This window comes from Sus scrofa, chromosome 3, assembly GCF_000003025.6.
Source record: "Sus scrofa isolate TJ Tabasco breed Duroc chromosome 3, Sscrofa11.1, whole genome shotgun sequence".
In the NCBI taxonomy this organism is placed as follows: domain Eukaryota; kingdom Metazoa; phylum Chordata; class Mammalia; order Artiodactyla; family Suidae; genus Sus; species Sus scrofa.
Window position 1 is genome coordinate 126,974,929 of NC_010445.4, and position 21,341 is coordinate 126,996,269.

A 21,341-nucleotide genomic window follows, 5' to 3' on the forward strand; every position below is an offset into this window, starting at 1 on the left:
CATCCACACGGCAGCCAGCATATAAAATTACCTTAACACGTACTTTCCAACGGTTTTTCTAGCGAGTCCCCACAATGCGGGTGATCCGTGCGAACGTGTCAGCACGCAGAGGAGGGATCGTACGAGGGGGAGATGGACGCTTTCTGCCCATCGGAGAGCTGCTCTCAGAAAACCGAGCTGCTCCCGTTTTATAAAATACACTCTCGGGGCTGGAAGATTCAGAGGGCCACTCGTCACCCGCTATCGCCACATGGGCAGCGTCCGTGTATTTCAGGGCAGGGAAACCACAGAGCCCCAGGGAGGGACCCAGCGGCATAAACGAGGAGCGTCTCTGTGACAGAGCCCCTGAGAGCTACTCACGCAGCAGGGGACCAGCCGGGAAAGGCTGAAGGCTGCGTGAAGGCCATGCCAAGGTTAAGGCTTCCCCCAGGAAATAAGCACATTCAAAAAGACGGTTGTATGAAACCAAGCGAGAGAACAAAGCAGGTGCTGCGGTGGTGCCCGACGCAGCCCCGCAGTGACCTGAGCACCGGGAAGACCCAGCTCGCACCCCCTCGGTCCCAAAGCTCCTGGGACAGAGCACGCTTTCAAAATTCAATCCCCTCACCTCTTTCTGTTCGACCTGCAGTGCTGATTTCAGAATATCTCGAAGCTGTATCAGCTGCCGTCTCTCTTCATCCTGGGCCTGTTTGATCTTTGGAAAACAGAACAGAGAAAAGTACGACCCATGTACCAGGGAGATGCTGGAGTTCACAGGGTGTTTCTCCATCAAATCCACCTCCCCCAACCGCGACCGGGGGCGGAGCGGGGCCCCATGCTTGTGGCGCTAGGGGCCTGGCACTTTCTGGGTATCACGGCACGCGAACATGAGACTGCCCAGAAGCCACACTCAATCAACGTGTTTGTTGCGTTAAAATCCTTTCAACGTTCAACGTAGGAGGAAAACGACTTACTGTGTGAAGATCTGTGGAAAGCGTTTCAATGGAAGGTTTGAGGCTTTCAACTGCTTTCAGTCCATCCTGGAAAAAACTAGAAGGAAAAGAGAAAACACAGATTGTGTTTCATAAGAGAGAGACAATTTTTTTCAGATGGAGGAAAAAACTTACAAAGGAAATGACTGAGATTCCTGTGTAGTTCCTGGGGAAAGGGCTAGGAACCAATTCTTAAAATACGAGGCACACGGAGAATGAACTGTCCCTCGAAACCATGAGAAGCACACTGAAAAGCAGCTGCAACAAGCCTGGTGATCTTTCTGGACCCACACAGAATGAGCCCGAGATTTTTAGTTTATGGTGGGGAACACACTGGACAAACGGCAGTAGAGGCTCTGGGCCAGGCGTGGAAGAGTCTGAGGCCAGGAAAGCACGCGGTGCACACACGAAGACACCACTTTCCTTGACGGGCAACGGCCAAGTGCAAAGGAGAAGGAACGCGGAACCCCGAGCAAGGCCGCCCCAGCAACGGCCACGCCCCGCACGGAGCTGGGAGATGCGGCTGGAGAAACTGAGATCGAATACGAAAAGGAACTTTTTATTTTGCCTTTTGTATTTTTAGGGCCGCACCTGCGGCATATGGAGGTTCCCAGGCTAGGGGTCCAATCGGAGCTGCAGCTGCCGGCCTACACCACAGCCACAGCCACGCCAGATCTGAGCCACATCTGTGACCTACACCACAGCTCACAGCAACGCCGGATCCTTAACCCACTGAGCGAGGCCAGGGATCAAACCTGCGGCCTCATGGTTCCTAGTTGGCTTCATTTCCGCTGCACCACGACAGGAACTCTGGAGTTTTTTATTCTTAACGCTCGGAACCCAGTGCTTGTGAAGTACTTTGCAGCAAGTGACTGGGGAAGTGCAGGAGAGGCTGGAGGAGTTTTTCTGCGGTCACAGCAGGCCGACGCTCTTGAGAGGCTTCCCACAGAGCAGAGGGGAGATTCAAACTCGTGCAAGGCCCATAGCACCTGTGTGATGTGGCCTCTGCCTACGTCTTCAGGCCACACCACGCTCCCCTTGTTCCAGACACAGCAGCCTTTCCTCTATTCCTCTACAGCTGCTGAGTCCCAGACTCAGGCCCTTGGCATGTGCGCCTCTGCCCTCTAAAAAGTTCTCTCTGCAGCCTACCTTGTTTTGCCTGGTTCATTCCCACTCACTCAAGGCATTTTTGGGGGGCCATGCCTGCAGCACGCAGAAGTTCCTGGGCCAGGGACTGAACCTGCACCGCAGTAATGACACCACCAGATCCTTAACCCACTCAGCCACAGGGGAGCCTGACTCTTCGAGTTTTACGTTAAATAGGGCCTCGCCGGCGAGGAGTGCCACGACCCCCATCCTTCTGAAGCTGGCTCCTTGGCCGGCCCGTCTCAGAGCACTCTGCCTCTGGCTTCAAACCACAACTGCCATCACGTATTCTTTGGTGTAACTGTTTCAAATCTAATTCGCCCATGAGCTCTGAAGTTCGGGGGTGGTGGTGAGGACACCGTAGTCACAAAACCCGGCCCATGTCAAGCACACAGCCCTTGCTGAATGAAGAAATTAAGGAAGGAGCGTCTCTAACGCCGGGGGCCAGTTACTGGGCACCAAGGAGACGACCCTCAAAAAAGCGCCTCAGGGGTCTCGGTTTGTTTCTCTTAAGCTCAGCAACGGTCCTGTGGGAACTTCCCACGTCAAGGATGCGGTTAACAGGAGGGGCTGTGAGCACGAGGCCACCTGAGCCCAGCACCCGCAAGGAGGGAGGGAGCAAGGCGGGGGAACACGCGCTCAGGAGCTGGGTTGCCAACCACTCGCTAGCTGGTCATTAGGGATCGGAGGCTGGCCGTGAGAGGTCCTCAATGACCTGAATCCTTGGCTAACTTCACATTGTCATTCTTGTGTTCTGCCTAACTCACTTCTTTCCTACAACAGAATCTGCTTTCGGCCTGGCAACCGTGTCAGCGCGGTCCTCATTTTCCACGTCTGTTGCCACGGTCAGGGCAGAAAGGCCGAGGCTCGCGCGTCCTGTGCTTTCCGCTCAGAGCACAAGGGCCACCACAGAGCAGCAGTTTCAGAGAAGGAAACTGGGAAGAACGCGCCCAGGACTGAGAACCCAGGCGCTCCCTCCCTTCCTCCAGAGTGGACGCCCCTGGGAGAAGGGGAGCAAACACGGGCAGGAGGGAGCCCAGAAACGGCCGTGCTCCTGGGGAAAGGCTGCGGGCGCCCCGCTCGGCCGGGGCCAGCGCCCCGCGGGGAGGCGCGGGCTCGGAGGCGTCCCCTGTCCTGACACGAGACGGCGTCTGGACGAACATGGAAGGTCTGACTGCGCCTCTGCAAAGGCCGAGCCAGCCTGGATCATCGGCAGCACCTCCTCCCTGCAATTTTCAAAACTCCCGTCTTTCTGACCCGTCCTCACCGAGGCGCATCTGGACACCGTCTCTGGCCGCAGGGGAAGCTTCAAGAGAAGGGCCCCCCTGCTGCTTGGCTGACTGCCACTGCAGCCTTTCTAGGGACAAACCCCCAGCACGATTTTTCTTACGTTGAGCCTGTTAACACTGTCCCAAGCTTCTACCATCAATATTTTTTTATTTTTTATTATTTTTTTTTGTTTTGTTTTAGGGCAGCACCTGTGGCATATGGAAGTTCTCAGGTTAGGGGTCAAACTGGAGCTGCTGCCGAGGCCTACGCCATGGCCACAGCAACACAGGATCCGAGCCGCATCTGTGACCTACGCCACAGGTTATGGCAACGCCAGATCCTCAAGCCACTGAGTGAGGCCAGGGACCGAACCCGCATCCTCATGGATACTAGTCGGGTTCTTGACCCCCACAGCCATGACGGGCACTCCTACCAGTAATACTACCAAATGACAAATTTCGTTTTCTATCAAATGTTTTCTAGCCTACATGGTTAAATCCTCTAGTCTTTAAAATTGGAGTTCCTGTTGTGCCTCAGTGGATTAAGAACCTGATTAGTATCCATGAGGATGCGGGTTCGATCCTGGCCTGGCTCAGTGGGTTAAGGATCTGGCGTTGCCTCAAACTGAGGTGTAGGTCACAGATGTGGCTCAGATCCACAGGTGCGACCCTAAAAAGCCAAAAAAAAAATAATAATAATAATTTAAAATCCACCTACTGAGATTCAGTCTTCAAGCTGAGTGGCCTCCCCCTTACTCCAGCCCCCCCAACCGCACGCCTCTCCCAGCTGGTGGCCTCTGCCCTTCCCTCCACGAGAGCGGGCTTCTTCAGGGCACCTGCAACCCAAGTCCACCGAGCAGCAGCAGGTCACAGCAGGGCTCAGCAGGCATCTGCTTAAAGGACAAGTCACTTCCAGGCTCATCACCACGATCTGGAACAAGACTGTGTCCGTTTATCACTGTTTTAAAGACGGTCCCGTCTAGGCTCCACTGGAGGACAGGATCCTCGATCGTCAGCAGAAAGGCTAGTAAGATACATTTCCCTGGATCTTCCAGCAGGTAGAGACGCCCATTCTTGCCTTAGATGAAATCAAAGACACAGACTACCAGGCGCTCTCCATGCATTCTGCTGGTGAAGAGCATAAAGGGAGGAAAAGCAAAATAATCGCTCTCCGCACAGTTTTAGGGGTGGACACAGATTGAAACGTGCCTCCACAGAGTCTCGTTTCCACACAGTGGCCTCCTGGTCCTTGCAGAGACCAGCATCAGCTGAGCAGCGGCCTCTGTCCGCCGGGCACAGCCATGACTCCGGGGTGAGAGGCGGAGACCGGGGATGTTACACGGGGCATGAAGGACCCCCCGAACCCCACCGTGGAGAAACGTACGTGTGGCCACAGGCTCCTGTGCCCAATGGCTGAGTCACTCGGGTTCCACATTTTATCCCCCGAAACTTGCGTCTGAAAAGTCAAAGCTGTTCAAATGATTTGAAGAGCACGTACACACATACACACACACACACACTCTCTCTCTCTCTCTCTCTCTCTCTCTCTCACATCCAAAAAGGAAGTCATGTAAGATTCATCATTTTTAAAGGTTACTGAGCTCATGCCCATAAAAGGCCAAATAGTTCACTTTTCCACAAGAGGTCTGTTGCTACCCAACTGATCGGTTTGGGCAAAATAAAGAAAAAAAGGAAATCCCAGAATAACTTCTTCTTAAAAATAAAACACCAGCAAGGAAGCCACCCGCTTCCTAAACGGCCTCACACAAGGTTGCGAGGATAAGGCTGAAGACGCGAGTTGTAGGTTCATCACAGGATGCTGCGTCTCTGTTGAAGAATTCACCTCCAAGTTTTACAAATTCGGGGTCTTTCTATTCCCTGAGCCTGCTCTTCCAAGCTTGGAGCGCTTCTCTGAGCCCGGAAGAATCACCCCGCACACCCTCCTCTGCTGGACCCCCCGGCTTTAGAGACACAGTGAGGCCAGAGGCGGGTTAAGGTTCCAAAGTGCAGCTCCGTGCCACCCAACAGCGCAATTCACCGCCGCACACGTGTGCCAGGTAAATGCGCCAGAGATCAAAGCAGACGTCACGGAGGGCTTCCTCAGAGAGGGTACAGTTCAGCAGGAGACACGACGCAACGTGGAAGATGCCACCGTGGGGATGCGGAGAGAGCACAGCGCTAACGAGGAGACACGTGCTCCGGCGGGCAGAGCGGACGCCTTTGAAGCCGCAGTTACACACGAACTGGGTCTTGGAAGGAACAGGATGGACTTCGAGACAAAGGGACATCAGCGTGGGGCATGGCCCGTGTAGGGAAAAGCGAGTGGGTGCGTGTGGCCACGGCGCCTTCGGAGACCCCCGTCCCTGCCCGCCTTCGCCGTCACTGTCCGGGTGCGGGGCCACGGGCTCCGGCCGCTCACGGACACGGCTGTGTACCTGAGGCATCGCACACCCGCTCCCACCCCAGGTCAGGGAATCCTGTGACCAGCAGAGCCTCCCCGATGTTCCCCCAGTCAAGCCCCTCTCTTTCCATCTCGCTGCTGTCGCCTCACAGCCACACACCTCCCCAAAACCCTCCTGCACCTGCTTCGTCTCCCCAGTTCCACCTCAAGTCCAGGCCTGCAGGAACTCAGCTCCTTCTTACCATGTCACCAGGCACTAGTGGGAGCTCAGTCACCTGAGCTTGAGCGAACCCCCTGCTCGAAACTTTGAGAGCGTCTTCGTATGTCGGGGGTAAAACCTAAGGCCTCTAGCGAGACTTCCACGCCGCCCCCTCAGGCTCTTTTCCGCAGCTGCACCTCACTCGCGATGCGTGAGTCACGCTGCCTTTCGTCCTGCCTCGAGACCTGGCCCTGGCCTGGAAGGTTCGTCCCTGCATCTTGCCTGCTAGCTCCCACTCATCCTTCAGGTCCCCTCAAAGAGGCCTGCAGCTCGTTCAGGAAGGATGTGAACACCTACTGTGTGCCAGCTACCCCGCGTTCCGGCTGCTGGGAAACACAGCACAGGACAAAACAGAAAAAGAAAAGAAAAATTCTGCCCTCAATCCGAATCGTCTACATGAGGTCCTTCTGGTACATTCCTCCTTAGGTTTCTGTACCTCAGAGAACTTTGTTAAATTCAGTCCAACCATAAGCATGTTGGCCGAAGTCCGACTCCCCCAGGAACTGGGCCCGTGATGAGCGTGACTCTGCCTCCACACCCCGGGCGCGGCCTGGCACAGGGCACGCGCCCGGCAAGGATAGCGCTGAACCCCAGCCTGTTCACAGCAGCGATGGGGGAGCAGAAGACAAGTGAGGCCAAGAGGTGAGGCCCAGGGGATGAGGGGCCGACAGAAAGCGTGCTTTGAATTTAAGACACTGCATCAGTACCACCTCATTCCTCTTCAGACAAAAATCATGCGTGACGGAGCATGACGGAGGATGACGTGAAAAAAAGAATGCATATATGTATATGTGCGTGTGATTGGGTTACTTTGTACAGCAGAAAACTGACAGAATACTGTAAAAAACAGCTATGACGGAAAAAATAAAAATCATTAACAGCAAAACATACAAACAACTTATACAACTCAACAGCAAAAAAGCCAACGACCCAAGTGAAAAATGGGCAAAAGACCTGAATAGACATTTCTCCAAAGAAGATATACAGATGGCCAACAAGCACATGAAAAAATGCTCACTATCCCTGATTATTAGAGAAATGCAAGTCAAAACTTCCATGAGGTACCACCTCACACTAGTCAGAATGGCCATCATTCATAAGCCCACAAATAACAAATGCTGGAGGGGGTGTGGAGAAAAGGGACCCTCCTGCACTGTTGGTAGGAATGTAAGCTGGTACAAACACTATGGGGAACAGTATGGAGGTTCCTTAGAAAACCACATGACCCAGCAATCCCACTCTTGGGCATCTATCCGGACAAAACTTCCCTTGAAAAAGATCCGTGCACCTGTATGTTCACCGCAGCACTATTCACAATAGCCGAGACATGAAAACAACCTAAAAGTCCATTGAAAGATGAATGGATTAAGAAGAAGTGGTATATATACACAATGGAATACCACTCAGCCATAGAACAAAAAAACAATGCCATTTGCAACAACATGGATGGAACTAGAGACTCTCCTACTAAGCAAGTCAGAAAGAGAAAGACAAATACCGTATGATATCACTTAGATCTGCAACCTAATATATGGCACAAATGAACCTTTCCACAGAAAAGAAAATCATGGACTTGGAGAACAGAGTTGTGGTTGCCAAGGGGGAGGGGGAGGAAGCAGGATGGACTGGGAATTTGGGGTTCATAGATGTAAACTATTGCCTTTGGAATGGATAAGCAATGAGATCCTGCTGTGTAGCACTGGGAACTATGTCTGGTCGCTTCTGATGGAGCATGATAATGTGTGACAATAGAATGCGTACATGTATGTGTGACTGGGTCACCTTGCTGTACAGTGGAAAATTGACAGAACACTGTAAACCAGCTATAATGGAGAAAATACAAATCATTATAAAAAATCATTAAAAGCAAACAAAACCAAATAAACAAAAGACACCTGAGGATCAAACAAGTTTGCCCTTTTACAAAAAAAAAGCAGAAATAACTATATAGAAATTGACATTATTTTTAGTTTTTGCGATATCATTCTCCAACCATAAAATGTACCGCTTTAAAGTGCACCGTTGTGTGGTTTTTAGCAATTTATTCACGAAGTTGAGTAAGCATCAGCACGACCTAATTCTGGAATATTTTCATCAGCCCCTCAGCAGTAACTCCCCACTTGCCCTCCCCTCAGCCCTGGCAACATCACTAACCTGCCTTCTGTCTCTGTGGATCTGCCTATTCCTGACGTTTCTAATTAGGGGAATCATACAGTATACGTGTGCGGCCTTTTCTTTCTGGCTTTTTCCACTTAACGCGTTTTCAGGGTTCATCCGTGTGGTGGCCTGCATCCCTGTTTCATCCCTTGTACGACGGATTTTTAAATAAGTGCTTGCTTTGCTCCACGCGATACTGCACATCTCCCAGAAGTTGCCATCAAGAGAGAGACACATCTGAAATACCATCACAACGAAGAAAGGGAACTTACTTGCACTGGGCATGAAAATACTTGATCAGATTCTGAAGCAAATCCACTCCCTTTTTTATCTTAATTTCATTGACTTTCAGCAGATACTGTTAAGAAAACACAAAACAGGATTATGTCATGGATAGAAGCAGAATAGGAGCACAACACTAGCTTCTGAGGACACAGCCTCACCTCTGCCTCTCTGACATTCTGGACCATGGGCAGAGCTCAGGGGAGATGCGTCACAGTTTCGGAATGCTGGAACTAAAGGTTTCTCTGAGTGAATTCTCTGACATACAGGTAATTAAATGCTTAACTATAAGTTTAGTGCCAAGAACTCCTATAATAAAACAAGCTGTCTTAACCAGCTGGGAGAAATTTTCGCCATGATAATATGAGAAGGAAGAATGTATACATGTATGTGCTACTGGGCCACCCTGCTGTACAGTAGAAAATTGAAGAATGAGGCTGGTTGGAATGAAAGGGATTCTATCTCAAACATTCCTGCCCAAACACTCTGTCCTGGGTCCCTTTCTCCAGACAGTTCGTGGTCTAGACGCTAACTTGCCAATCTTCTGTAGTCGAGACTTTGTCTCCTTGTCTCTCATACAAAAACACTTCCCTAATACTTGAAGTGTTGATTAAAAAAATTAAATTTTAAATTCAAATAAATTAAAAGCCATTTTAACTTGGAACCACCACTAAGATATCAGGAAGCCCCAGGGAGCTATAAAACGAGTATCAGGAAATACATCTCTTCTTTGCTAGAAGTTTCTAGAACAACGACCCCATAAATTCCTGGTCCCATCCACTGCTGGGATAGGGTATCAACAACCCCGAGAAGGTGTCACCTCTAAGACTGAAGGCCCCATAACGAGCTGCTGAGCCCCGCGGACCACAGGCACCTCAGCTGCAACCTGGGAAACTCACGTTCCAGCGTCCTGGCAGATGGGCCGGGCAGCCCCGTGGACCTGGGAAGTGGGTCTGAAACAGGAACTACAAACGCCCCTCCGCCAAACCCCGCTGCCTCCGTGTCCCCATTCCCTCCTCTTCGATACTTATTCACTGTTAATTAAACACGCCGTTGGCCGTGCACTGACACGGTTAAATGGTTAATAAGATGCTTGGCCATGTGTCGAACATTAAAATGCATGTACCTTTGATCTAAAAATTCTACTGGCAGGAACTTATTAAGAAGAGAATCATAAAAGTTTATAAAGATGAACAGAAAAGAAGGTTCCCTGCAGACTTGTCTGTAAGAGTGAAACACGCCGACAATCCACAATCCGAATGTCATGACCGGAAGATTGAAGCGCGGTGTGTCCACGTGAAGAAGGGCTGTGGAGCCATTAAGCCGACACAGCAGAGGCTTCCTGACCTAGCAAGGTGCCCGTGGCACACTCATGAGTGAACACAATCAGGTTACGAAGCAGCCGTGGCGAACGAGCCTGTTTACACAGTTGTTTTTACGGACGTGTCACACAACACCTGAAAGGCCTTTAGCTAAATGCCAAAGGGGCTGTCTTCTGGTAAGTAACGCCTGCGGGGATTTTTAATTTCTTTCATATATATATAGACACACACACACACACACACACACATAAAGACCAATTTTTTTTTCGTCTTTTGTCTTTTTAGGGCCACATTCACGGCATATGGAGGTTCCCAGGCTAGGGGTTGGATCAGAGCTGTTGCTGCTGGCCTACACCACAGCCACAGCAACGTGGGATCCAAGCTGAGTCTGTGACCTACACCACAGCCCACGGCAATGCCAGATCCTTAACCAAGGCCAGGGATCGAACCCGCAACCTCATGGCCGCAACCTCATGGTTCCTAGTCGGATTCGTTTTCACTGTGCCACGATGGGAACTCCAAGACCAATTTTTAAAAGCACATATTTTTTTTTTAAAGCACATATTTTTATAATCATAAAAAAGCGAGAGTGGCTAGCTCACACAGTCTCAATTCACAGAAGCTCTAACCTATCTGAACGCACTGGACGTCTTCGTGAAATTCATTTTGAAGAAAAAGTTCCACAGCTTTAAAATAACCACCTGAAACGCATTTTTCTTCCCTGGATCCCAGGCAACGAACCTTTTAAACATCGAAACAACATCTAGCATTTACAAAACTCGAGAACTTCCATTTAGAACCAGTTGACCAATTTGAAAATGACTTTAACTGCAGCAATCTATTGGCTCTGGGGGTTGAGTTCTCAGGATCTGCTTTTCCGGTGCTCTTTCTGAGACTTTCCAGCCCGGGTCTGCCTGGCCAACGTCGACAGCCCTCACCAGGCGCGTCCTCTGGACTCTCCAACCTCACTGCCAGTTCAGCCAACTCCTGCTTTTGCGCCTGCGCCCAGCCCTGCAGAGGCAGGGACCCCGCAATGCTCAGCAAAGACGGGCCTGACAACTATTGGGGACCCCTTGACAGATGGCTCCCGGGTATGACTTGGAAGCATCGGCCAGATCGTGTTTTTCCAATAAAACCACCCGTCTTAGCGGCCCACATCACCGGTTCGCCCAGACAAGGAACAGCACCCAGTGTGGGGTGCAGGGCCCAGAAAGCAGTGACCGAGCTGAGGCTGGACGCCACACCCCTCCAGGTGTGGATGTGCCAGTAACACGCTGGTGAGGGGCACACTCCCTGCAGGGACCGTAACCAGCAGTCCTGCGGAGGTCAGGTCGACAGACTCCCTTCTTCCAGCCAAAGAGCACACGCGGAACTCACACACCCGTTCCAAGTCCACACTGTGAGCCACCACCACGTAACGCCACCCCGACTCAACAAAAGCAACACCCTGTGTTTGTCCAACACACAGGGGCTTCCTCGGCCACCTCCGATCATACAGGCTGACTTCTCCAACACTACGTGACGCGGGCCCGGCAGGTGCGATTATGCGTGACGTCTGTTTATAAAACACCATGTGTGTAACAACACCATTCCCCGACCTACAGTAACACCTGGGGCTTAGTTAACTTTCTAAATATCCATGTAATGAAAGACAAAGCAGCAAAGCAGGAACAGAAAAGAAAGACATATGACAAAGAACACAAAAAAAGCAAAAGAGCAGACAGAAATCCAACCACATCAATCGTAACATCAAATGTGAATGATTAGACAATCCCATCAAAAGGCCGAGATTGTCAGACTGGATTAAAAAAACATGATCCAAATACAGACTGTCTACAGGAAACACACTTTAGATCCAAAGATACACATAGGTTGAAAGTAACAGACTGCCGGGAGTTCCTGTTGTTGCTCAGCAGGTTAAGAACTTGACACAGTGTCCCTGAGGATATAGGTTCGATCCCCAGCCTCACTCAGTGGGATAAGGATCCAGTGTTGCTGTAGGCTGCAGCGCAGGTCGCAGATGTGGCTCGATGTGGCTGTGCTGTAGGCTGGCAGCTGCAGCTCCAATCTGATCCCTAGCCCAGGAACTTCCATATGGGGCACCTGAGGCCCTTATAAAAAAAGAAAGAAAGTAAAAGGCTGGAAAAAGAAATCCCATGTAAACAGAAACCAAAAGGGAGCCAGAGTGGCTGCACTAATCCAGCCAAATATACCCCCGATCCCTGGCACTGATCCCCCTCTGCTGACCCTGTAAGCGTTTGCTCTGGAATAAAAACTCATTCAAATATTTTCCTAAGGTACACATTTATAAAGTCAAGCTCTTGCTGTAATTTACAAATTAACAAACATTTCAAAATGAGAAAGTGCCTTTTGCTTAGCTTTGCTGTGACCTGCTTACAGGGAATTGAGAGCTGGCTGAACCTTGCTTCAATACCTGTCACGAATATCACCCTTGCATTGTGATATTTAAAACGGGAGTCTGCCTGGCTACAGCAGAGGACACAAATGCCACCATGCACAAAGGGCTTCACTCCCACCACCAGGAGTGAACCCTTGGGCAGAGTGGGCAACTGTTTCCACAAACAGACTCAGAAGCAAGGCACAAACACGCTGGGAGCACAGGCCTGGTCCTTGCTCTCCCATCCCTGAGCCTCCAGCAGAGAAATGCTCGGAGCTCCTCCTGCATGTCTTTCCCTCCCCAGGGCACCAAGGCCCCGGGCCGCATCCCCACCACAAGCAGGTGAGGCCTGGGTGGACGCGCTTCCAGAGGCGGGGGCCTGGCCTGCGGGGACAGAGGCTCTGTCTCCCTTGGCTCTGATTCCTAGGCTACAAGGGGACCTGAGGCACCTGCTTAAAAAAACAGGGAGCACTGCCGCTAACGTCCATAGAGGCGAGTGTGCATGAGCAGCTGCGTGAGGCCAAAGACCATTCTGCAGTCTTTCCCCATCTTTAATAAAAGGCTGGTGTCAGGTTACTCCAATCCCACTCTCTAGAAGCCTACGGCTCCCTGAGGAGCCAACTCTGGACAAGGGCATCCAACAGCGCATCAGCGTTTGGGCCGAAGCCTCTGCCGGAGGCGGGAGCGCGCACCTCGCACATCTGCAGCTGGAAGAACCGCCGCTCCTTCTCCATCTCCTCGGCGATCTCAGCCCCGCTTATCTCCGTGCGGATCATCCCGTGGAGCTTGGCGTGCTCCTTCTTCTCCTTCTCGATCTTGGTTCTACGTGCAAAAAAAGCGAGAAGAAGTCAGGACACCGCCTCCGGACTGGACAGCCCTGTGTGGGCCCAGCACCCAGCCTGCAGACGTGCTCACCGAGCCTTTCCGGAACAGGACGGCCTCTAACGCACTGGAAAGGAAGATGCATTCAGGCATAAAAGGGTCCATCTTGGCCCTTTTGGTTGCGCATCTACTCTGCAACTGCTTCCAAAGCACCTGCTCTGTGCCACACCAGGGTCAGAGGAGCCAAGTCCGCTCAGTGGGCTTTCCTTCAGTGACACATCTCCCAGTCCCTGTGCCTGGAGCGGCCAGATCGACCCCAACCGCCTCCTGGTTCTCTTCCCCATCCCCTGCCCGGGACGGTGCTCGTCACTGCAGAAGAAAACCAGCCGCCGTTCCCGTTGTCAGGCTGCCTTCCCCTTTCTGTGTGTATCTCACGCTGGACCCTATGGCCGAGTCAAGCGTGCGGGACAGGCATAGGCCGGAGCACGTCCCAAGACGGGCGCCGGGGGAGGCGCCGCCCCGAAGCACATCGGTTAGAAGGGCTTCAACTAGGAACTGGATTTTTCTTCTGGAGGAAGGAGACTAAACAAAAGCCACAGGAAGCCCTCGAAAATATAAAGGCTGCCACAAAGAGAAGGGAGCAGGCATTTCCTCCGCAGCCCAGGCAGGCACCGCACTGTGGAGGCGGCACTTCTTAGGAAGATGCTCAGCATGAACTGGGCTCCTTTGGGTCCAGTATCCCCATCATTTGGGGAGCGGGTATTTAAGAAGATGTAAGAAATACATTTTCTTTTTTTGGACCACCCCGTGGCATGTGGAGTTGCCGGGCCAGGGATCAGATCCAAGCCGCAATAGCAACCGAAGCTGCAGCTGTGGCAACGCTGGACCCTTAACCCACTATGCCAGGGGGGCATATGTCAATGCTCCCAAGACACCGCCGATGCCACTGCCCCACAGCGGGACCACCAAGAAACATAGTTTCTCACCCTTGTTTTTTTTATCTTGAAGCCCAGCCCTGAGCACACATGGACACTTGACAAGTTGAATGGATAAAACATAAATAAATGGTGACCATCTGGTGGGGATGCTGAGACGTGGATTTGTGCGCCAGGGAGGAAGAGGGACTGGAGGACCCCGGAGGGCCCGGGACAGTCACACGACTCCAGGATCACCCCGACACCACCTCACAGAGATCAAGACCCAGTCCAAACATCAGTCACTCTGTAACGACCAGGCACGGAACCACTGGCCAGGAATTTTAAAGACGTCTTAAAACTGTTACATATCACAGGGCCTCTCAGGAGAAATCAATCTCACATGTAAATGGGTAGAGCTACTTTTTAAATTGATCCCAGAAGGACTCTGACTTTTAAAGGGTACGTGCACGTTCCTTCTCCGATTCTGGGACTTTGTCAGCAAGGCTGTCCTCACCGCATCTGGGTGTGTGTCCTGATTTTACAGAATTCGATCCCCTCGCTCCTGCAAGGCTTTTCCCTTCCGAACCAGCAGGCTCTCTCGGGCAGCCCCTCTTCAGAGATCCCTGCATGTCCGTGGTCCAGAAATGCACAGAAGCATTCCCCCGAGGCCCCGGTGGTACTGGGCAGATCCACTTCCTGGCCCTGCCTTCCTGGGGTGACGAGCAGCAAACCCCAAGGCTTGGCTCCCATCTGGAAAGGAGGGAGGGGGCTCCTCTCCTGAGTCACTGTGCGGAGCTGGCCCGCAGATGCGGGACGCCCACAGGCCAGGACGCACGTCTACAGCGGCTCCAGGAGCCCAGACCTCCAAGGCGTCTGGCTTAAGGCTCCATCTGTGCTTACATACAAGGGTTTGCTGTCAGTGAATCTCCAGAACCTGGAGCGCGGGAATCTAAGATTCCAGGATGGGACGGACGGGACCAGCACCAAAGGCCTGCAGGGAGCTGTGAGATCCGCACCTCTGAAGAGGTCCCCAGAGCTGGTGAAACCCACCCACCCCACTGACCACCTGGAGTTACATCGGGACAGGCTTTCTTCTCCCCACTTCTCACTCTGCCAGACGCCTCCTACAGTCGTTTCTGCTTCCACTGAGAAAACGCTACGTTATTACCCAGTGCATGGCAGTTACACAGCAAGCAGGAGGCATTTTTAAACATTTTTCTATTTCTCAGGTATTTCAAATGATTGAAACTATGGTCCCCGCCACTGCTAGCCCAATGCCAGCTAGCTCGATCTGCTCCACTCTGGGAGTGAGAAACAGCAACGGTACAACAGCTGCCTGAGGTCAGCCAGCAGCCGTCAGTTAACTTTCCTGAAAACACCATCCTGCAGCCATCAGGACACAAGAGGGCGAGGAAAAGCCTGTTTAGAGAGGTTGTCATGAACGGAGACAACACACGTGAAAGCATTTGGCCTCATGACAAATCACAGCAACACCATTGTGGATAAATTCTTTCCTGGATTAAGGTTTATTTACACAAAACCTTCAAGCAAGAAAAGCTCAATTTAAAACTGAAATCTCAAATGACCTACGCTTATTCTTTAAAATGAAAACACTCACATTTTTGTTTCATAGTCCTTCCAAGCTTTATCAAAAGGCTTTTTCAGATCCTGTAAACAGAGAGGCATAAATTAAACAGGAATAATCATTAACTTCTGGGCAAGATAAACTTACTTAGCCCTAGACTAGACCTGAAAGGAGCATTAATTTCTGTAGTAAGTGACGTATGTGATGCCATGAAAAATAAAGAGCTTACAGCACGGGCTGTTCATTAGATGAGTAAATGGCCTTTCCCCTTTTTTCTCTTTTTAAGAACTTTTTATTATAGAATATACCAAATCAACACAGAGACAAGTGGAAAGAACTGCCTAGGGTGCCTGTCAGCTAGTTATAACAAGTACCAACTACTCACAGCCCAACGAGTTTCACCGACACCCTGCCCTCTGCCCTGGGAGTATTCTAAAATTAAACCCAGAAAGATACAGCCTTGAAGCTGCAAGTATTTTAGTACCTCTCTCTCAAAGGAAGGAGTACGGTGTTTGCTGTTGATACAGGAATCTCCCCGATACATGCACCCGAGCTGGGCCCCAAACCAAAGACTACAAGCCAGCCCTCTTCTCCTGAGGTCTCCCCCTCCCAATTCCGTCTGGAACGGAGGACCTCACAGTCCCTGATGCAGCCTGGCTCAAAAACACACTGAGCCACTAGAAATTCCATCGAGTGGTTCCCACCGATGTATGCTCCCTTTAACAGCGTCCTTTGGGAAGAAAAAAAATCCTTTTTCTGTGGTTTTGTTTTTTTTTGGGGGACTCTTCATGGCCTTCTGGCCAGGCCACAGCCTGCATCTAAGGCCCCGCGGGAATGGGCCGGCCCCGCATCAGCCTCTGCACGTGCGGGATTTCCCTCTGCCTTGCTCCCCCTCCCATTTTCCTGACTAACTTGTCTGACTCGATCTCCGGGCCCCCGGGGGATGACAGGTAGCTTTCTCGGGTGTCCTCACGGCTCCTCGGGCCTGGCCTTCCCCGCTCTCCTGGACTTTCTGTCTCATAAAGGCCCCCGAGATCGGCCTCCGGAGGCCAGATGAGACCAGGGAGCACGTGTGGACCCATCCAAGAGCGGGGTCTCCCATGACCTGGGGTGAGGTCATCTCTGTCTCCTACCCCATGTCTGCCTGTGCCAATGACACCCAAAGCAGCCTGGCGCTCAGCACCGGGTACCCACATGCCGCTCAAGGCGTGAGCCTCCTGCGCGCTCAGGCTGGGGAACAGACCCCGGCGCGGGCGTCTGCAGAGGCGGGTTCTCGGCAACAAGCAACAAGTTCTCTCTTGCAGGAGAGAAAAACAAGGCGGCTCGGGCCTGACTGGGGCCGATTTCCCCACAGAAAACCCCACCCGGCCAGGACCCCTTCCCAGTGGCCCCCCGGGGCCACGCCGGCTGGAAAGCCAGCTTCCCCACACAGGCTCCCGCCCAAGCGGCTGAGCCCCGAAGTCACGGACAGGCTCCCGAAGAACTTGGCCCCCCATTCGGAGCACCAGCAGGACGGCCGGAGAGGCCCTGGCCCCCACTGGCAGGCCGGGACCCCACGGTGCCGGCGGGCGGACCGGACTGTGGACGCCGTACCCCCTTCACGCCTCGCAGGTCCCCCTTCAGCAGGCTGTCCAGGGGGAAGGAGATGATGTTGTTCATGTTCTGGATCTGAAAGACAAGAGCAGACACGCGCTCGCCTTCCGCCCCCCGGGCCGAAGAGGGGCCTCCCTCGCGCCTGCCCGGCGGCTCTCCCCGCGGGGCACAGGCGACCGGGCCGGCGTCCGCCTGTGTCTCGGTGACACCCCCGTGAGCCAGCCCCACACAGCCTGGAAGGACAGCCACCCTCGCGCAGAAAACCCGAAGGACAGAACCACCTTGAAGACGCAGGAAGAGCGAGCGGCCCCGGCACGCCCCGCGCCCTCGCGGCCCCTGCGCCCCCGTCCCTCCGGGAGCCCGGACCCCAGACCCCCGGGCGCAGCCCCCGGCAGGGGAACCGGAAAGGAAGGGGTCTCCTGGGAACGTGGACGAGTGAACGCTCAGAGGAGGAGAAAAGAATCGAGTGTGTGTGTGTGTGTGTGCGCGCGTGTGTCCTCACGCGTGTGGCTGAGCAAAGCAGATACAAGATAAGGAGCGACAAGAGGTCCAAGGTCCTAGGTTCTTCTCCCTGAAGCAAGAAGGCAGGAGAGGGTGGTTTAGCAGGTTGTCACCATGGATTAGATCGGGGAGACCAAACCTCCGACGGGCTCAGAAAGCTCCGCCCGGCCAGCCCCGAGCCCAGCAGGCCTCAGTCAGCGAGCGCCTAAGGCACAGGCTCCCCGAGTCCCGAACCCGAGAGCCGCCCCCCGCCCCCAGTCAGCACACCTGCTGCTCGGCCTGGGACGGGGGGGGGCCTTGCACACTCGGGGTACACGCACCCAGACGACGGGGCCGTAAGAGGAGAAGAACAGGAGCAAGGACTTTGGAACCTTTTGTGGTCCCCCCTACAATCGAGCAAAGGAAAATTTGATTTTTAATAGAATTACCTTGAGTGGAACAATTTTTAGGGCAATGTGGGACCTGGTTTCCATGCAGTATTCGGCATATGAAAGTTCAACATGGAGAGAGAAATTTACTTGAAAAGTACTGGTACGATGTGGAATAATGCCAGCACCAACCACCCAGCCTGCCAAATACACGGGCAATGAGTGACTGCCATTCCGGAAAGGGCTTTTTGGGCAGCCCCTGCCCTAGGCAGACACAGCTCAACATTTGTCACGCACCAGGAGTCCTCTGAGGCACAAGGTCGTCAGCCGGGACTGGCTGAGATTAGCCTTGAGGGTCAGAAGCTGAGTCTAAGGCGAGGTCCTGAGGCCGACTGGAAGGCAGAGAAAGCCACAGGCCGTGCGCGTGAATCACCCGAGCACACACCTGACCTGTGCTTCCGCCGAACCTGGAGGAGCCGCGTGGACGCGTCCCCACCGCCTCCTCTGCAAGGACGCGCGCAACTCGGTGCCCAGGCCAGCTGGGTGCCCCCAGCCGTCCCCTCCACCTCCTGTGTCACCCCTCCTCCTCCAGTCGGCTCCGGTGCTGCCCGCAGAGTCCCCTCCTTGCCTCTCTGCCACCCTGCTCCTGGACCGGCCCCCGCGCTTCCCCAGCTCCGGGTCACTATCCCCTAGTCCCTGCTGCCCTGGCCCCTGCTCCGCAGTTGTGGGGTTTATCTGGCGTGTGCCCTAATAAAGCCCAAACCTACCCGGCTCACGGTCCACCCTCGTTTGCCCCTTCGCACCTTCATCTCCGCCTGCCCTGCTCTGGTCCCCGCGTCTAGGCTCCCACTCCATCTGCTCCACCCTCAGCTGCACGTCTGCCCCGTGTCCCCAGGTTCCGGGGCTTCCCGTCCAGCAGGATTTTCTCAGAACACGTCCTCTCCATTAATATCCTCGACCGCTCAGCAGGAAGTAAGCCTCCCCCCACCGCCCCATGTTTTCCTTTTAAAAAATGTCTTGAGGGACCTGACAGGTTCTACCCTGCATTCGTCTGTATCAATCTCACACCATAAATCCTAAAGGGCAGCTTCAAGCGTTTATATTCACTCAGCACAGAGCTTGGCCCAGAGCAGACACTCGAAAAACACTGGCTGAATCAATTTATCTTAGTATTTTTCTGAGCCTGTAAGAGACAGACTCTAGAGATGCATTAATAGCTTTAAGCATCAAATAATGAATGTGAGACTTCACTCATTAATCATGTATTTACTGACTGCCTATCTCATAGACAGCCGTAAGCCAGCTACTAAGAGGGCTAAAACACGATGGATGTTTGCCTTCTCTGAGATTTAAACAGAAAGTCTAAACAGACCACGTGCAGCATGTCTGACTCGTACAGACGCCAGGGGCTCCTGGTAGAAAGAATCGAAGACCAGGGCTTTGAGCAGTCGGGGCTTGGGAAGAAGGTGATGTCCCAGCTGCTGAGCCCGGAGACTCTGCCCATTCGTCCACTGATCCAGGGCCATGGGGAGTCAGAGGCTCAGGCCCACTCGGTCCTGAAGGCTGCCTGGAGGGGAGCCGAGGCAGCGCCATCCTGGACGAGGCTCGGGCAAGAAATGGGGCAGCAGGACCTGCCTGAAGGGGAGGGTCAGAGCCGCTGGGGGGGAGGCTGAGCCAAAGACACCAGAGCAACTCAGATATGGGGGGTGGGGGCAAAGAGAGTAAAACGCTGGCAGACAAAAACTTGCATTTGTAGGAAGCAGCCTAGGATGTTTTTACGAAAAGCGTACTCCAAGCGTTGCATGACTGAGAAAAACCCCGAGATTGTCTGTTGCAGGGAGACCACCGCCCAGAATCTGGTTGCTGCATCTCTTATTAGACTCTTTAACTCAGATGAGAACTCGGGTACTGAGGACAGGGATTAGGTGAGAAGAGGCACACCAAGCTCTGGCACCCAGAGTTAAACACCAAAGTGAAGGAGCGTGAAAATCTAAGGACATCCAAACACTGGGCCAGCTTGCTTTCATCCCGGACACTGGGGACAGGGTGGCAGGACATTAAACAGGCAGCACCACCGTGATGAGTGCCACGAAGGGCCCCTCAGGGAGTGACACGAGATAAAGCTGGGCCGGCCCAGAGGGCCCAGGAGACAGGGATGAACCAGACAGAACCTCCGTCCCCACCAACTCTGGGCCTAACAGCGGAGATAAGGCCATTATCTAAGCGAGGAGCGTGCCCTGCGGAAACGCTGTGGGCCGTCAATAAAACAGCGCGGAATCCCTAGGAAGAGAAAATTACCTCCCGTCTGGACCCCAGGGAAACCTCTGCTGATTGGGGTTATGGAATACAGGCCTCCAAAGAGAGGGAGAGTTTTGTCTTGCAGGATGGGGTGCAGGGCATCCGGGCACAGGAGCGCAATGTGGGGGGGGCACCTCAGCCAGGCTGGGGTGGGGGGAGCAGGGGGGAGATGAGAGCTTAAAAGAGCAGCTGGAAGAGAATCCTGTCAAGGGGCTGCTGGCCTTCATTCCACCCATCTCGCTTTCTGGGGTTACTCCAATGATCTAAAATAAGAAACTATTACTTCTCTCATCAGAAAATAATTAGCTCCACTATGACAAGAGACAGAAAGTAGATTAGCGGTTGCCTGGGGCTGGGGGAGGGGGCAGTGGGGATTAACCGTGAGAGGACAGGAGGGGCCTTACTGGGGAGAACAAAGTGTCCCCAAACTGATCTAAGGCACATCACTTGGTAAAGCCGCCAGAAAAATCACAACTTGCATAACTGAAATGGGTTCCTTTTGTGACAAAACAGACCTCGTAAAGCTGTTCGTTTTTTTAAGGAAACTGTCCTGAACACAGACACACAGCATCCCCGTCAACGGGTTTACGAACAAAGCTCCCAGCTCGTGGCCCAGCCTCGCCCGCCCGAGCCCCACAGGCGCCCTGACTCAGGGGGAGCAGCCAGGAAATGACTGGCCCTCCCCGGGGCCTGGGCTCTGAACCCAGCCCGAGCCCAGAGGCCCTGTCTCAGCAAGAGCACCCTGCAGCAAGAAGGATGGCCTCTGGGTCTCCCTGGACTGTCTGTCTGCCCTGGGGCCGCCGAGGAGCCTCACGGCCAAAGGAACCACCTCCTAAAGGAACCATCTCCACGCTGGCCAAAGGCGAGGAAAACCACGGCCAAAGACGTAACTGCACATGTCTTGCGCTCAGCAGCTCCAGCCTCAATTTACGAGTAATGAAGTTGTCATGATCTATGGGAAGAATTAAATGGCCCCGGGTAACCCAACTGGAACATTCTCCTTAGCACCAAGCAAGCAGCAGGCTTTCTCTTACGCTCTGACTTTCCACAAGC

At 53.1% G+C, this 21,341-nt stretch overlaps 1 protein-coding gene across 7 annotated transcripts in view; it reads right to left on the reverse strand.

Annotated features, from left to right (window-relative positions):
- ASAP2 (ArfGAP with SH3 domain, ankyrin repeat and PH domain 2) overlaps nt 1-21,341 on the reverse strand; it is a 161,976-nt gene that overhangs the window by 53,957 nt on the left and 86,678 nt on the right. For all 7 annotated transcript variants that reach the window (XM_021087867.1, XM_021087864.1, XM_021087869.1 and 4 more), the window contains exons 4-9: nt 17,122-17,196; nt 15,562-15,611; nt 12,897-13,026; nt 8,475-8,560; nt 954-1,029; nt 608-694 (exon numbers count right to left, since the gene is read on the reverse strand). In XM_021087867.1, coding sequence (XP_020943526.1) covers nt 608-694; nt 954-1,029; nt 8,475-8,560; nt 12,897-13,026; nt 15,562-15,611; nt 17,122-17,196 — 504 coding nt within the window. The remainder of the gene's footprint in view (nt 1-607; nt 695-953; nt 1,030-8,474; nt 8,561-12,896; nt 13,027-15,561; nt 15,612-17,121; nt 17,197-21,341) is intronic.